We start from the raw sequence: 17782 nt of genomic DNA, 5'->3' as shown, positions 1-17782 counted from the left end.
GAACCTGCTTGAGATTCTGTCTCTCTGCCTCGCTTTCTGCCCCTCCCCGGCTTGGGCTCTCTCTCTCTCCCTCTCAAAATAAATAAAAAACAAACAAAAAAATAAGTTTATCTGTCTAACACAGAAAGAATTAGGAGGAAAGGTGGAGAAAGAGGTCTGAAGAAGCCCCTATCTCTATGACAAACTTCATTCAATAGAACTATTTCCTCATTCTCAGCCTCTGGGTGCTGGTTCATGGACACCATTAAGATTCTTTGAGTGCACACACAGAATTATTTCAAGCCACTAATCGGTGACACGTGGCTTTCTTCCAGGCCCAGGACTAGGCTAGAGCAGCCCAGCCCAGGAAAATCACCTCATTTGCCCCACCTTGACTTTGGACTTGTCTGGGTAGGAAATAGAGTAGGCCAGTCCGTTGGGCCAAGTGACCTCATTTGTGTACCTTTGCTACTGACATTGGACAAAAGTGTGTGGTCTTTACAATTCTTAGAACCCTCTCGAACTGTAGACACCCTCTGAAGAGCCTTAACTCCACGATAGCCGTGTCCTAAAATTGTTTACCCTTAGGCTTCAGGGTGTAGATAATCCCTGAATATGCTGGAGTGCTTTAGGATTAGACCCGATTTTCCTTGTTTTTAATGCTGATTTATTTTTGAGACAGAGTGTGTGTGGGAGGGAGAGAGGGGAAGGGAGAGAGAGAATCCCAAGCAGGTTCTACACGGTCAGTGCAGAGCCCAGCCTGGGTCTCAATCTCACGAGCCACGAGATCGTGACCTGAGCCAAAATTCAGAGTGGGACGCTTAACCGACTGAACCACCCAGGCGCCCCTAGACCCCATATCCGTCACTTGATCTCGGCCAAAAGGCCGAGAAGCGATAGACCCCATATTCTTAATCTGAAGCCTGTGTGCTCCTTAGACGGGCAGAAAGACATAAACTCTGAAATTAAATGAAAATCCCTTTTCTGGTAAGAGACCCCAAAGCACTCATCAAATGTTCGCAGGACGTTGTTCAGCAGTGATGAACCCAAAGCGTTCATCAAATGTTCGCAGTGTCTAGAAAGATGGTAAGAGTCACTGCAGCAGAGGCCAGCTTCCGGAGGGCAGGAATAGCCTGACATCCTCCACGCCAGGCACAGACACCTCGTGAAACCGTGCTTCAGTGGGATTCTCCGGATGGCTTGGCCTTGACAGAGTCTCTTCTGTGGCTCATCGCCACTGTCTGTCTGGGGCCTCGTGAGCAAGTTCGGCTGTGGTGATGTTTAACAGAACCGTCTGCCCTCTGTGGGGGCAGCGCGTTGCCTGGGACCCTGAGTGGCCGGAGGAGGCTAACCACACCTTGCACGTTTTAAGTAACTTTCTGCAAAGGGTAAAGCCAATGGCTATGGCTCTCTCTGCTAATGAGCAAAAAAGGAGACTGCAGAGAGAGCATGTACGTGTGCACGTGCGTGGGGGGGGGGGGAGGGAGAGAGAGCGCACACGTGTGCCAGAAAGGCACACGTCCCTGTGGACAGACTCCTGGAAGTCCCCGTGATACATAGTCAACACCAGTTAATGGAAGGAGAGACTATCCCACGTCTGATGAAAAAGAATAAACCCACAGATATCCAGAACAAGCCGTACCAACTTTCTGAGAAGTCGCTGAACACCTCATTCTTATTGGTGCATGTGGTTCTCTTTTCAGACTATCCCGGTTTCTGTTACAGTCCCGAGGGAGAGACTAAAGCATTCTGTGGTTCTAGAGACGGTACTGCTCCATATCGGCCGAGAAGAAAATCTGGTAAATAGGATGCGGTGATCAAAAGCTAATTATCTGGGGGGACTAGTAATGAAAGAGCCTTTCAGTCTGGCGAAAAACACACTTCCCTTCTGGTGTCGGAGCTCACGGCCAGTTTGAATACCTTGGAAGCTGCCCTAAGATGGGACTGTCAGGCTTTCGTTCTAAAACTTTTCTGTGTATCTATTTCCCAGGGAATGTAAAACTATCAGTCCACTGATTCCTCTTTGCATAGCTTCTTACCACTAGCTTGCAGGTACTTAAAGCCTTATTTACTACACTGGGGAAAAATTGTATCCTATCAACAACACATACAAACGATCATTCAGACCTAACCCTTTAGCACATGTTTGCTGAACCAGACTCCAGGTAGCATTCTCTTAGGCCTCAGATATTTTTTTTTTTCATTTGAATCAGCATTTATCGAGTACCCACCTAACCCCCCGTGCTGGGCTAAGGACTGGGAATGCAAGAATAAATAATACCCGTGATTCCTGCTTGCGAGGAGGTTGTAGTCCAGTGGGAGTCAACAAGGGTGAAGAAGTACCGGTCCGTATAATGGAGCTGTGCTGGAGGTTGAGTAGAGGGAGAGGCCAAGGAAAGAGAGAGATTAACTCTCTAGGAAGGCGAGAAAGCTTCCCAGAGCAGGGGACCTGGGATAGAGTCTGGGGGCTGAGGAGACAGATGAGACGGGGAATAGCATGTGCAAAGGCCCTGGGGCTGGAGCCAGCGTACCTTAGATCGGACCGCTATTGCCGGTTCTTCAGCCTGGCCGGATGAAGCCGTGGGTAGAGGTACAGGCATGCAAGGTAAACCGGAAGGAGGAGTGGCTGGAGCTGCAGAGGGGGCCTAATCACAGAAGGTGTGAACTTGATCCTGCAAGCTACAGAAGGATTTTAAACAATGGGATATATACCTTTTAAATACAGAATTCTGGGGGCGTCTGGGTGGTTCAGTCAGTTAAGCACTGACTCTTGATTCCAGCTCAGGTCAGGATCTCACAGTTCACAGGATCAAGCCCTGCGCTGGGCTCTGCACTAACAGCACGGAGCCTGCTTGGGATTCTCTCTCTTCGTCTCTCTCTGCCCCTTCCTCGCTCGCACTTTCTCTCTCTCTCTCTCTGTCTCTCAAAATAAATAAACATTTAAAGAATGTTTTTAATTAATACAAAAAAGGAATTCTGGTTTGACGTAGAAACTGGAGTAGGCATTCTGTCTAGTCTGGAGGAGAGAGGACAAGAGCCTGGATTAAGACACTGGGGGGTAGGGGGAGTGGGGTGGCATTATTGGGATCCCACAGGACTGTGATGGATGAATACGGGAGAAACGTTGAATGATGTCCCGGCACCTAACTTGGGTGGGTAATGTCAGTGACAACCAAGATAAGAAATTGGATAAAAGAACAGTTATGGGGGGAGACAGGTGAGTTTGAGGCATGTTGGTTTTGCTTGGTCTATGGGCACATTGGGGAAATGTCAGATCAGCAGTTAGCATTTGAGGTCTGAGGCCTGGGACGAGGGTCCGCTTTAAGGATATAAAATTGAACACTGTCCGCTTATAGGTGGTAGTTAAAGCTAAAGAATTTGCTCTACTGATTGTTGGGAGGGTGGTTTTCTGTTGTGCAACCCCTGATTGCACAGCTTAAATTAAAAAAAACTTTTTTTTTAATCTTTATTTTTTTGAGAGAGAATGAGACAGAGCGTGAGCAGGGGAGGGGCAGAGAGGGGGGGAGACCCAGAATCCAAAGCAGGCTCCGGGCTCTGAGCTGTCAGATCAGAGCCCCATGCAGGGTTTGAACTCAGGAGCCGTGAGATCATGACCAGGGCCGAAGTTGGATGCTTCACCAACTGAGCCTCCCAGGGCCCCCTGCACAGCCTAAATTTTATCCTCCGGTTTTGTCGGAGTGAGTGTCTTGCTGTCGAGTGTCTCTAAGCAATGGGTTTCATGTGTATCTGATTAAAAAAAAAAATAGAGCTCAGTTAATTTGCCTATAAACTAATAATGCACTTATAAAGAAAAAAATCTTGATTTGGTTTTGCAAATGATGCTGATCTTATTTTTTTCTCCTAGAACCTTCCTCAAGATCACATAAAGTCTTGAAGACCAGTGGTAAGTCCTAAAATATCTTTCCTTTTTTCATTCCTGTTGATGTCCACTAAGTTAAACCATATTTAAAAAAATAAACACCAGATGAGTTATGAATTGATACATTTGATTGACTTCTATAAGTAATAGTGTCCTGTTTTTAAATATAAAACCAAATGACTTAAAATGTTTGCAATATAGATAACCCGGCATAAAAAGATTAATATACCTATTATGTAAAGAAATCCCATATATCAAAAAGAAGAGACAAAGGACTCTTTTAAAAGGTAGAGAGGGGCGCCTGGGGGGCTCAGTCAGTTAACCGTTTGACTTCAACTCACATCATGATCTCATGGTTCGTGAGTTCAAGCTCCATATCGGTCGGGCTCTGTGCTGACAGCTCAGAGCCTGGAACCTGCTTTAGATTCTGTGTCTCCCTCTCTCTCTGCCCCTCCCCTGCTCATGCTCTGTCTCTCTCTCTCTCTCAAAATAAACAAACATTATAAAAAATTTAATAATAAAAATAAAAGGCAGAGACCATAATTGGGCATTTCACAGAAAAAGCACAAACTGCCAATAAAATATGTAAATAGTCATCCGTGCTAGTAATCGGAAAAATCGTACATTAAAAATCTTTTTTACATTTTTTTATTTTTGAGAGACAGCACAAGTGGGGGAGGGGCAGGGAGAGAAGGGGACACAGAATCTGAAGCAGGCTCCAGGCTCTGAGCTGTCAGCACAGAGCCCGAACCCACAAACCGTGAGATCATGACCTGAGCTGAAGTCGGGCACCCAACCGACTGAGCCACCCAGGCGCCCCAGAAAAATGATACATTTACAGGAGATAAATGGGGGCTGGGGTGAAATCGGTAAACTCCACCAAAAGATCTAGAAAAACAGGCACTCTGAAATGAATAGTGTATCAATTTCTCTAACTTTTTTGGAGCAGAATTTGGCAAAAGCCATTTAAATTTAAAATGTGTGTTTGCCCTGGACTCAGCAATTCCGCTTTTTTTCACTTTTATAAATTTCATGAGGACACTTCCTGTATAGACGTACTCACACAAGTATGGCTAGATCAGTGTGTGTGTGTGTGTGTGTGTGTGTGTGTGTGTGTGTGTGCGTGCGTGTGCGCGTGCTTTGCAGCCTTTGTAATAGGACAGCACCTCGAATGCCCATCCAGTGGGAAAGAGTTAAGTAAATTGTACGTGGAATATTCTGCAGTTGTCAATAGAGTACCTCCCTATCTACTGACCAGAGTGTCTATATACATTCAGCAGGAAATGCAATGCTGTGTTTGCACCTTTCTTTTAAAAACAAAACCATGTATTGTGGTGGGCTGGTGTCAGTGGGTATGGGACCAGGAAAGAGGACCATCAATCAGTCTGCAAGTATGGTCATTTCCACAGGGTGGGATTTGTGGAGAGGGTTCGATCCCTGTTTCCTGTATATGCTTCCGTAATTAAACAGTTTTTGAAGATGATACACACGTCATCAGGTGATCTGAAAGGGCGTCTGTAAGGATGTGGCTGTACACACCCCCCCCCCAGACACCCACCTGCACCACTCCTTAGCCCAGCGCCAAGGTGACCCCAGTGATGAATGCTGTCTGTTCCTTGCAGTCAAAACCAGTAAATGTTTAAAAATTAGCAGCAGCATAGTCTTATGTTTAAGTGATTTTCATGGCTTAGGGCAGGTATTTCAGGTAATACGTATTTGGGAGGAAGGCTGTGGAACGTATTAACGTGAATCGGTCTGTTGCTCGTAGGGATTCAGAAAGATACTTCACACGCAGATGTATGGAGAGTTGTTTTACATGTAATCCAGGATATATGACCAGGATAAACCGAGTGGCATTTTCTGAAAATTAGGTCTAGACGGCCCAAAAGCCTCTCAGGGTTCCGTTATTAGCAAGTTTTAAAGTCCTGTGAAAGAGGAGTGTTTACATATGTATGAGTTACATTTTTAAACCTCAAAAAAAAAATGTTTAAACCTTTTTTATTTTTCAGAAACAGCACAAGACATCCAAAAGGTAAGCATTATGACATTTCTTATTTTGAAATGTTTACTGAGGGACCCTTTAAAGTACCCTTATATATCTCATCCCCGGTCTATATTCCAAGTGTAAACAGTTATTTCACATCTTGAGGTAAGATTTAAGTAAGGACTCGTCCTTATAACCTCCTCCCTCCCCCTGCTTCATTTATCAGAACCAAGGCAATGATTTCTTCATCCCTCTGTCCCACCTCTCACCTCCAAAGCTGTAAGGTTACCTAAGCTGTAAAGCTTGCACCCTGAATGCTAGTGGGGTCCACCCCACATTGCCCTGCACGTCTGTGCACACCAGACCCAGGCTCCTGCGTCCCAAACGTTGCCCCCTTTTTAAAGCATTAGCCTTCGGTCACAGGGATCTCCTAAGAATATGGTCCCGCTGTTGGTAGGAGACGTAGGGTCATATGTCAATATAATGAAGCTTCACTATGTGAAGTTTCATTTTTCTTCCGGTAAAAGGTTGGAGGAAGGGGAATAAAAATGGTGTGCTGTTTTGAAAGATGCATATCCGAATTTATTACCTACGAAGCACAGATCTTGTATCCTGACCTGGATCATGTCTAATATGGCTGCTGACCAATTGTCTAAGTTAGTAAGTCTTCGAAAACTGGTTGTGGTTTCTTGTGTAATGTCTTATATCTGTGAGGATGTGGTTACAAAGAGCTCTTCCACAGTTCCACTGTACCACTCCTTAGCACAGGGCCCAAGCAACTCTATTAATAAGTGTTTATTATCCCTCCATTAAGTACAGTAAAATGTCTAAAAATCAACAGTCTTCCCCCGAAGTAACTTTCTTAAGATTGGAGCATGCGGATTTTTTTCAGGAGGTACATATTTTTGTTTGGAAGCTTTTGAAACATATTAGTGGGTTATTGTCCTGAAATCCAGCACGGGCTTTTGATTTTTGTTTGTTTGTTTGTTTGTTTGTTTTCATAAACAGCACAGAGGGTACCCTCGCCTTTAAGGCAGCCAAACTCAGACCTCGGACCACTGAGCCCTGCTCAGTACCAGTCGGGGGGGATCACTCTGTTGGTCCTAAAGATGGGATCTCAAGAGCTTACTGGAAATTTTCAACAATAGTGATCCAAGCCAGGTCTCTGTATGGGAGAAGTAAAGCAATGTACTTTTTTCTTAGTGGTAAAGTTCTGTCTCCTAACGCTAATGAACAATACCGAATGTAAGGAGGATAGACTTACTGATGACTGAGGAGTTTATAACAGGAAATACTCTTGTTTGTTTGGGTTTTCTTAATGTTTATTTTAGAGAGAGACAGTGACAGAGCACAAGCAGGGGAGGGGCAGAGAGAGAGGGAGCCACAGAATCCGAAGCAGGCTCCAGGCTCTGAGCTGTCAGCCCAGCCCGGACGCGGGGCTCGAATTCACAGACTGCGAGATCATGACCTGAGCTGAAGTCGGGCACTTAACCGACTGAGCCACCCAGGCGCTCCAGAAACATTCTTCATAATAGCTTAACATTTCTCCCGGAGTACATATTCCAAGGCCTTTTGTATGTGTATATGTATGAACGTGTGTGGCGGGGGTGGGGGGAGAGAGAGAACGGGAAGGAGGGAGAGAGAGAGAGCAAGAGCAAAAAAGGGGGGGGGCAGTTAAGATCATGTACATGCTATGGATTCAGACATGGATTCAAATCCATTTCTGTCACTCCTAAGCTGTATGGCTACAGGCAAGTTGTTAACCTTACCAAGACTTAGTTTTCTAACTTACAGAATTGTCATAAAGATTAAATGCAAAAATACGTGGTTTTTAAAATTTTTTTTAACGTTTATTTATTTTTGAGACAGAGAGAGACAGCATGAACAGGGGGAAGGTCAGAGAGAGAGGGAGACACAGAATCCGAAACGGGCTCCAGGCTCTGAGCTGTCAGCACAGAGCCCGACGCGGGGCTCGAACTCACGGACCACGAGATCATGACCTGAGCTGAAGTCGATGCTTAACCGACTGAGCCACCCAGGTGCCCCACAAAAATATGTTTTTAAAAGTGCTTATTAATACAAGGGCACATGGCTGGCTGAGTCAGTAGTGTGTGACTCTTGATCTTGGAGTTATGAGTTTGAGCCCCACATTGGGTGAATTATTTACTTAAAAATAAAATCTTAAAAAAAAAAAAAGTGCTTAGTACAGAATCTAGAACAAAACACATGCTCCACAAGTGGTAGCTATTCTCGTATCATTATAAATAGCCATAATGCTGAGAATGTAGAAAAACCATGGGAAAAAAAATGTTCTTCACGGCTCTAGTGAAGACATATATGCCTCTAGTGAGACGTATAAACCACATGCTTGTATGTTGTGCTAAATCCTCATACTGATTATTTCTAAATCTAAGAGTTTCTTCAGTTCTTCTGGTGATTTACTTGATATAAAATATCAGTTTCCAAAGTCCAAAGTTTCAACTAATTAGTTTTATTGAAAGCATCTTTTGATATTAAAAATGCAGGTTTCTTCATTTTCTAAATTGTCTGGGAATCGTTCTGGAATGGAAGATTTTAAGAAAGTATTACTTGGCTGTTCACAAAATGCTTTTGTTACACTTTCAAAGTGCTTTGTCATGATTTTACTAGTTAATACTATATTTATTTTGTAAAATGTAGCGTCTGGCTGCCCATATTTTATAAACATGATACCAGTACAGTCTGAGTAAGGTAAAAAGGGAGAGATATTAAAGGGTGAGGGAAGAAAATAGAGCCATAAATATAATCCTATATCTATCTATCTATCTATCTATAGATAGATAGATAGATAGATAGATATAATATATAATCCTATATATATATATATAGATAGATAGATAGATATATCCTATATATATATATCTATAGATATATATATAATATATATATCTATAGATATAGATATATTATATCCTATATATATCCTACATAATCATATATATATATATTAATCATATATATATGTGTGTATGTGTGTGTGTATATATATATATATATATATATATATATATATATATATTTGTGTGTGTGTGTGTGTGTCCATACGTGTGCATATTCATTGGTTCCTAGTCCTCAAATGGTCCACGGTTTGATCACATGAAAAAAAGTGAGCACAAGATTAAATGACTAATGAGGTGGGGTTTTTTTAGCTTTTAATTTTTAATAGAAAAATAACATTCAGGATGAAATGTTTTTCTTGCCTTCCCTACACTTCCCTTCCCTCCCTGATACACAGACAGGCAGGCAGGCAGACACATTGCTGAGAGGTTAGTCCAAGAAAATATGTATCCCAGTTTCATGGACAAGTGATGAAAGATTCTTGCTCATTGGACCGTTCTAACTGGTTATTATAGTGCTTCAGTCAGAAAATATGTCCCTGGTGCTAATCAGTTTGAACTGGTCTTAACCCTTGCAACTCTTTGAAGCTGATCCTTCTACTACAGACGGCATCAGAGGCCGATCCACTCTCTGTCTGCACAATTGAGGTCCATCAAGAAAGGTTCCAAGTGATAAAAGACCCCACTGTGTTTTTTTATGAGACCTTGTTAACGTCGCTCATATTTTACTTCCTAACAGGTATCTAAATATTACTTAATCAAATATATTTTGAGAGAAAGTAAAAAGCTCACCAGCTCAAAAGTGGATTAAGTTACATTCCTGCAACAGAGTCTCTGCCTAGAATTTATAAATCAAGGCAATGCTGGTCAGGTGCAAGGCAGGTCTGCAGATTTCAGAGAAAGCCTCGAGCTGTGCCGTCAGGTTACTGAGAGAGGCTTCTGGTACACCAGAAACCACAATTGGGTTCCTAGGAGTCAAGCCTCAGAGAGAAACCAGATACCATGGCCCTCGATACCCATGTACGTTCACGCATATAATGTTATTTGCCAAGTGCGCGTCGGAATTATTCGAAGCATCTAAGAGTTTTCTGTGTTTTGCCGATTCCCTGCATTGGGGTAAGGGATTTGGAGTCAGACCTAGGTTTGCATCCCAGCCTTTCTACCAACTAGAGAGAGCCTGGGTTTCCTTAGGGTGCGATTGGTACAATCACATCTAACCCGCAGAGTATGAGCATTACCTGTGGAGAATGTCTGCAAATGGCCTGGCCTGTTTCTAAGTGAATATCAGTTCCTGTCCTTTCTGCCCCTGTTTGCAAAACTCTGACGTGCTTTTCCCCTCAGTGAAAATCAACATTTACCGATCATTTGCTTTAAGAATATTATAGTCCGGTGGGAGAGGCAATGTGTAAAACCAGGGCACTCTGTGTCTATGGCACTCCGGTTCAGCCAATATGTCTCTATCTGCCCCAGGTCTCCAGAGAGGAAGGGTCTCCCCCGCGGACCTCAACGGGACCATCTCCCGCACAGAGGAACAGTCAGCCGAGCACTTCTGCCATTATCAGCGTGCTTCGTGGGGGAGGAGCCATCAGAAACATCTGGACGGACCACCAGATCAGACAAGCCTTGTTTCCTAGCCGTCGGTCCCCTCAGGAGAATGAGGATGGTGAAGATGACTATCAGATGTTTGTGCCCTCTTTCTCCTCCTCGGATCTGAACTCTGCCAGACTGTGTGAAGACGGTACTTCCAGTCGCCCGTGCAGTTGGCACATGGGACAGATTGAATCCACAGAAGCCACCGGCTCTGGCCACCGGGTCGTCAGGCGGGCCAGTAGCGCTGGCGAGAGCAACACGTGTCCCCCCGAAATAAGAATTCGGGACGGTGGTGGCTCTCAGTATAGCCCCCGAAGGGAACTGCAGAGTGGCCCTAAAACAGAAGGGCAGGAAGGAATGACTCCCTTTGGGTCATCCGTAGAGTTGACTATCGATGACGTAGACCATGTCTATGACAACATAAGTTACGAGGACTTGAAACTGATGGTTGCCAAACGGGAAGAAGCCGAACCCACGCCCCCCAAAACAGCCAGGGACTCTGTCCGCCCCAAGAGCACCCCGGAGCTGGCCTTCTCAAAGAGGCAGGCTGACCACGAGAAGACCTCTCTGCACACGATGAGGGACGGAGTGCCAACTGGTCGCCAGGCGTCGAACCAAAGCACACACGAACTCCAGATGGTTGAAGAAAACATCTATGACACCATAGGGCTCCCAGATCCACCCTCACTGGACTTCAAATGCAGCAGCCTGAAGCGTCCCAAGAGGAGCACCTTCTTAGGTCTGGACGCCGACTTTGCATGCTGCGACAGTCTGAGGCCCTTCGTTTCCCAGGACAGCCTCCAGTTCAGTGAGGACGAAGCCCCTTACCACCAGGGCCCCTCTGATAATGATTATTTGAGTTTGCTCTATAACTCTTTCAGCTGTGACCTGTCCCTAGCCGATAAATCGATATCTGATAAACTGTCTGAAGAAGTGGACGAAATCTGGAATGACCTGGAAAATTACATCAAGAAAAATGAAGTCAAAGCTAGAGACCGGCTCCTGGCAGCATTTCCCGTCAGCACAGAGGACATGCCGGGCAGGCTGTACTCCGAGAGCACCCCCGAGCTGGGCAGAGAGGCGGCACGTTCCGTGTCCACGCTGTCACTCCCGGAGGGCCACGCTTTCCTCACGCCGCTGAAAGACAGCGGCAGACCTAGCCGGGCCAACTGCCCGTTTGAGGAAGACCTGATTTCTAAAGAAGACTCCTTTATGAGTCTCAACCGGCTGTCTCTGGCCAGTGAAACACCTCCCATGGAAAATCCCTACGACTTGGCCAACAGCGGTCTGTCCCAAACAGACTTGGAAACCCCTGACCCTGGGATGGATGCCACAGATAAGACAAGAAGCAGGGTTTTTATGATGGCCAGGCAGTACAGTCAGAAGATCAAGAAGGCAAATCAACTCTTAAAAGTGAGAAGCCCAGAGCTGGAGCAACCACTGGCCGGCCAGCAACAGAAGTCCACGCACAAAGACCTGGCGGCCATCTTAGAAGAGAAGAAGCAAGGGGGCCCTGCCATCGGTACGTTCCTTCACACTGCTTTCCTTCCTTCTTGAAAGTAGGATGTGAGGGCAGCTTCCAGGTTCCAAATGTCCTTAAACCTTGAGAACATTGCCACTCAGACGTTCATTCTCTCAAATCGAGACCGCTGACTTACTAACAAACACTGGCGAGGCCGTTGCTCATCTTTTCCCACTTTTGGCTCAGAGTCTCTTGGAGTAAGATTTGGTCTCGGAGGCTTTTGTTGTAGGTGTAACACTGTCACTGCAGGCTTGATGTTTTAAGCCCTGTTCTCCACTCTGAAGTGTAAAAAATAGCAATCAGTTGAACTTGTGGCATCACGTAAAGCCTTTCCCTGTGAATCAATTGTGCTGGGAATGAGCAGTGGCTCAAGTACGCTTTGAAGATTTGGAAGCCTGTGGAATAGGGTTGTTCCAGAATCCCAACAGAAAATGCCCACTCATCCTAACAGGGGAAAAGGAGTCCTCTCTGCTCTCTTTAAGAGCTATTCACATTTTATACCTTAGTTGTTTTCCACGTATTTCTGTTACCAGTTTGTGTGTGTGTGTGTGTGTGTGTGTGTGTGTGTGTGTGTGTGTTTTAAATAGCTGCTATCATGCATTTAATACTATCTCACTTGGTATTCTCACATAGCTTCCAAAAAGTTTAATAACTTCAGTCAAGCCTCCTTTCTGGGGCAGAAATCTGGGATCTCAGGTACAATGTTGGCAGGACTTGGGCTAAAGGCTTGACTTCTCTCTGTGTTATAAAGAAGTACATACACAAAACTCGACACTGATCTTGGTGGAGGGACACATGTGTGAATGAGACACATGACTGTCACTGGAGGAGAAACCTGAGGGCTGCTTCTCACCTCAGGAGCTTTTCACCTCTAGACCCAGAGAGATTTCTGGGGTTAGGCCCAGGAGTCTGCAGCTTAAAACAGTGTGGTCTTTTGATCCTATTTTAAGAATCCCTGCCCTAGATTTTTCTGACAAAGGACCACCTCAGTATCAAATGAGAGGAGACCTTTCTCCAATTAAAAGTAAAACCCAGATGGCTCAGTATCGAGGCACATTCAGGTAGTTAGCAGGATAGTGACACGGCTCATCTGGCCAGATTGGTGCCACTCACCCCCTTTCTTGGAGGTTGATTTCCTTCTCTTCGTGGAAACCAGAGAATGAGAAGGGGATCTCCAAGTCCAAAATGAAGCCACAAGTTACATGACAAGGACGTATAGGGATTTTTTTCAAGTTTGGGAGTATTTAAGAATTGTCAACAGCTTGCCTCTTTTTCTAGAACTAATCACACAGTGAAGTTTCCTAACAAATAGGGCAGTTAAGCCATGAAATTGCTACCTGAAGGACTTTGCAGACTCTCTTGAGTCCTTCTTCTTCTTTTTAAATAGAATAAGGTGAAAAGTGAATTTTGTATGAGTGTGAGAGACCAGACGGGCCTATGTTTTTCCTCCTTGCAAGAATATGCTCGAATTGATTTGGATCCCTTTTCCGACGCTAGCGTCGCTAAGCTGGTTTGTTGTTACACGTGGAAAAAAAGTGGGTTCCAGCCGCAGAAGGACTCTTTGGGGACAGAGGTGACATTGTAAACAGCAGTGCAGTCACTGACCAAACCTGGGCTAAGAGAAATCTAGTTCCAACGTTTCTGATGATGGTAGATTATACCAGCAGACTGTCCTTTAAAAAGTGGTAATCGCCTGAGCCAGGTTGTTTTGAACACGGACCATCTATTAACATGCAAAACTCAAAAATTGATAGAAGTGTGTCCTTCAGTGCTGTTTCATTCGGGCTTACAACTACTTTGAATAATCTTCTTTTTTACCCACCTTTTAAGTATGGACAGATTTGCCTTTTGGGGTTTTCTTTTGCCTCTTTTTATTTTTGGTTTGTTCTCTTTTTGCTTTTACCTACTGATGTCTTCTTGGGATCCCATAGGATCTTTTCTCAGCTTTGCATCTGGGTCCTTTCTTGACATGGTGGGCTACTACCGACGTTCTCCCCAACCAAGAGGAGGAGATCGCTCCAAAGTCATCTTCTGAGAGCGGGGTCTCCCCTGCTGTCTGGCAGGAGCACGTCCCTAGGGCCTGCCATCTCTCAGACCTGAGGAATCTTCCATCCGGGTGGATCGAGACCACTTCCTGTGCCCACTAGGCTTTCAATCAGTTGACATGATGACTCCTTTTCTCTCTCTTGTTTATCTGGGCACAGGACGTCATAATCGAACGGACCGATTCTCCAGACTTCTTCGTATGGGCCTTGCCACTTTGCCAGGAGCTTGCTCTCGGTGTTGTACGGAAGGAGGAACGCCCTATTCACCTGCTGAAACTCTCGAGCACCTTTATTGAACTCTCTGGCGGGGGGTCTACAGGCCCCGGGTCAGATTTCTGCCTTTAAATCACCCAACCAGGTCTAGTTTCCCCCACTGTTTAGAGCCTATGATAGCATGCCGGCCTTCTCGGTCAGTCAGACCTCCCTCCTGATAGTCTTTGAGGCCACGAAACCTTTGGGTTCCCTTTTTGTGTGATGTTTTACGTGGGAGAAGACTCCATATAGGTTTGAGGAATTTTCCTTTTTTTTGCATAGAGAAGGCAAAATAACATTTTATGCTTTGGTCCACACCTCAAGCAGTATCAGAAACATTGACATTAATCGTCTGTCTTGAAAGCAATATATTTCATACTTTTCTCGGTAAGGATCACTTCAAGCTTTCATCTGGAATCCTAAGAACACCACCACTGAAATGAACAAAAGAGAAGTAAACCAGGGACAGCCCTGGGTCGTCACATAATGATAATAGACATGTTCTATAAAGTCTGTTAATGCCAGAACTAAGGATGATGGGGGCCTCTGAACCAGCTGACCGATACTAAGGTTTTTAGATTAGAAGTGTCGTCTTGCACTGGCTATTTCCTGTATACATCTGGCTAAAGAAATCTATTGAATGACACCTGTTCCTTTGGAAGCAGTCTCTTATTCACATTGCCATCAAACAAGTTATAGACTCTCTTAGAATGCCAAGCTGGGACAAAACAGAACAAAAGCTCCACAACTTAGATAGGCACCGTATATTGTCTACTTTTAAGATACTTTTTATTGCAAATCTATAAATGGTCGACTTTTTATTATCCAAAGGTAAACTGTGTGCATTATGAGTTGTCTATAGGAAGCATTTTAATCAAAGACTACTTTCCTGCTCCCTCTTTTTCTGCTGTGCCCCTGATTTTCTAGGCTGCCTTTCTACTCTCTGGGGAATGGTCTTAGAAAAAGCACATTCATTTTTTTTAAAAAAAATTTTAATGTTTATTTTTGAGAGAGAGACAGAATGTGAGTGGAGGAGGGGCGGAGAGAGAGGGAGACACAGAACCAGAAGCAGGCTCCAGGCTCTGAGCTGTCAGCACAGAGCCCAACACAGGGCTCGAACCCACAAACCACAAGATCATGACCTGAGCTGAAGTCGGACGTTTGACCGACTGAGCCAACCAGGCACCCTAAGCACCTCCATTTTTAACACAATGCTTAAAATAAAAGGTGGCAGTCCAAAAATTATCAGAATAATTAAGTAGTTTCCGAGACTGATTTCTATCCGAAATTATGCTTGGTGCTCTGTGAGGATTGTTCTCCAAGACTAAAAGCTCATAGACTAGCTGGAATGATAAACTAGACCACATAAAACAATTAGCAACACAAGATTGAGCGTATGCGTGTGTGCATGTCTATGCATGTGTGTGCAACCAATAGCTAAATATTATGGTCCACACTAATACAACACTTCAGTGAAAACAAATGGATCAGAAAATGATTCATGAAAGGGGTAGGGCTTATAGAGGGTCTTGAGAGGTAAATCGGATTTGATAAAGCAAAGGAAGAGGAAGAGAGTGTGATTAGGAAGAAAGAGGCATGAGAAATACTGTGGATTTTTTGGGTAATAGATGGTTTCAGATCATCTGGGCTACCATGTTCATACACAACTTTATGGTTAAACTTTGGTACTGAAATAGTTTAACCAAATGTTTTAATTAGCTCTCATTGCTTTCCCCGAAATTGTCACCTTATTGGTATCTTGTAAAAGTTCAGAGCCTTCCTGACTTAGCTGCGGGATCAGGTGCAGGGCCGTAATATAAATGACAATGGTTTGGGCAGAACCATTTGCCTTTCACTAACCAGTGACTTATGTCTAAAAGTTCAGTTGCCTTTGTTTGGGTTTCATAGTTAATGAAACATTATAGATTTCAGAATGGCTAACGTGAGCACCTTGGTTCATGTAGATTTTCTTAAAGTGCTTTTTTGTTTTAATGTTTATTTTTGAGAGACAGAGAGAGAGGGAGACCGAGCATGAGTTGGGGAGGGGCAGAGAGAGAGAGGGAGACACAGAATCTGAAGCAGGCTCCGGGCTCTGAGCTGTCAGCACAGAGCCCGACGCGGGGCTTGAACTCACAAACCGTGAGATCGTGACCTGAGCTGAAGTCAGACGCTCAATCAGCTGAGCCCCCTAGGTGCCCCAATCAAAACTTACAGTCTCTTAAGGGGTTGCCAAATTTAATTGGCATTGAGAATCGTCAGTATTCCATTTAAGGAATAATAGCTCATGTTTTTGTTACTAGAAATTCTAAAGTGATATTCTCTGTTCTTCCAAGGAATCTGGACTTGAAAACCTAAAGGATCGGAGTGTAGGGTCTGTACAAAGTTAAACAGACGATTTACCCTGATTTGGAGGACTAGGGAACGATTTGAGAAGCTCGCAATTAAAGGCACACAGAGTAATTGCAACTTGTCTTCTGTTCTCATAGAAGATTGAGACAAAAGAAATGGCAGAAACTCAACTAAACATTTTATTTAAATTCAAGGGGTAATTTGCTAACAATAGGCTACTAAAAATATCAAAAGCTTAAAGAGGAAGAAAATGTAATGTCACTTGCTGGCCATCTCATATGGGATAGATCCCTTTCATAAAGACTATGTAGATGTGTTCTGGGTAATTTATAGGATGCATGGAATTTTTTGATCCTAGGGTGGTCATGTGGATACCTGGATTGGGATGATGGAGGGGTGGGTAGCTCTTGAAATTGACATTCTCTTGGCTCAGTCTCTTAAAACATTCCTGGTCCGAGAGAATATTGTATCCGTGTCTTGATTCTGTTAACATCTTTAGAAATATCTGTACTCAGAAGTGGAACAGAGAGGAGAATGGCCTCACAGCTTAATTTAACGTGGCAATAGCTTTTGTGGAAGTAACAGTCAAATCCTGTTCTGGCCAAATACTAGAGAATGTTACACTATCGATCCTATGCACAGATGGTTCATTCTCAATACCTCGGAAGCGTAGACTTCAATGCCCAGCTTCTTGGGGATGGGAAGGGAGATGTGGGTCGGTCAATACACGTGGTTTTGAAATACTGGAAGGGAGGACCTCCTGCAGACACTGGTTTCCCAGACAGTGGCAGTGGACAGCCACCTGGAAACAGGAAGTACAGGAACAGCCACCAGGAGCGGCCTCTTCTACGAGTCATTGGCTGGGACCAATCAAGACTAGTGAGAAGCCAGGGGTAGCCACTAGTGGATTGTGTCATATTCCTTTTAACGACACTTGTGTTATTTTTCATTGACCAGGGTTTAAGTGCTGACCTTCTTGTTTCTATGATGCCCGTTTTTTAGCACTGACACCATTTCGTGCTTGTAAAGAACACCAGAAATTTCCATGATAGATAGTGAACATTTGCAGACCTGAAGTAAACTCATCCAGAATGATATCAAATTAAATGAACCTTTGGGTGACATTTTTGGTGACATTTTTATTTTTTATGAAACTGTGGATTATTAGCTCGCGTTGCTTAGTACTCAGTGATGACTCATCCTCACACTTAAAAGTCCTGCCTATTTAAAATTTTTAAATATGTTTGTTAGCATGTTATATATATATATATATTTTTTTTTTTTTTTTAATCTTTGCATGTGGAC

At 44.1% G+C, this 17782-nt stretch overlaps 1 protein-coding gene and 1 long non-coding RNA gene across 11 annotated transcripts in view; one reads left to right on the top strand and one right to left on the bottom strand.

The window, feature by feature from the left end:
• LOC113598624 (uncharacterized) overlaps positions 1 to 17782 on the bottom strand; it is a 41625-nt gene that overhangs the window by 8386 nt on the left and 15457 nt on the right. For 2 of the 4 annotated variants that reach the window (XR_008298266.1, XR_008298268.1), the window contains exon 3: positions 2511 to 2611. The exons of the other annotated variants lie outside the window; for them this stretch is intronic. This is a non-coding gene — a long non-coding RNA (uncharacterized LOC113598624). The remainder of the gene's footprint in view (positions 1 to 2510; positions 2612 to 17782) is intronic. 4 annotated transcript variants of the gene reach the window in all.
• Positions 1 to 17782, top strand: part of PLEKHG1 (pleckstrin homology and RhoGEF domain containing G1) — a 227080-nt gene that overhangs the window by 208089 nt on the left and 1209 nt on the right. For 6 of the 7 annotated variants that reach the window (XM_053222103.1, XM_053222101.1, XM_053222098.1 and 3 more), the window contains 4 exons: positions 1683 to 1778; positions 3845 to 3883; positions 5869 to 5891; positions 10190 to 11831. In XM_053222103.1, the coding sequence (XP_053078078.1) occupies positions 1683 to 1778; positions 3845 to 3883; positions 5869 to 5891; positions 10190 to 11831 (1800 nt within the window). Of the gene's footprint in view, positions 1 to 1682; positions 1779 to 3844; positions 3884 to 5868; positions 5892 to 10189; positions 11832 to 14035; positions 17754 to 17782 lie in introns of those variants that run through there. The other variant, XM_053222105.1, reaches the window with a different exon arrangement.

Source organism: Acinonyx jubatus, chromosome B2 (genome assembly GCF_027475565.1).
Source record: "Acinonyx jubatus isolate Ajub_Pintada_27869175 chromosome B2, VMU_Ajub_asm_v1.0, whole genome shotgun sequence".
In the NCBI taxonomy this organism is placed as follows: Eukaryota; Metazoa; Chordata; class Mammalia; order Carnivora; family Felidae; genus Acinonyx; species Acinonyx jubatus.
Note: the sequence above shows the minus strand (reverse complement) of the source record. Positions and strands in the feature narration are given on the sequence as shown.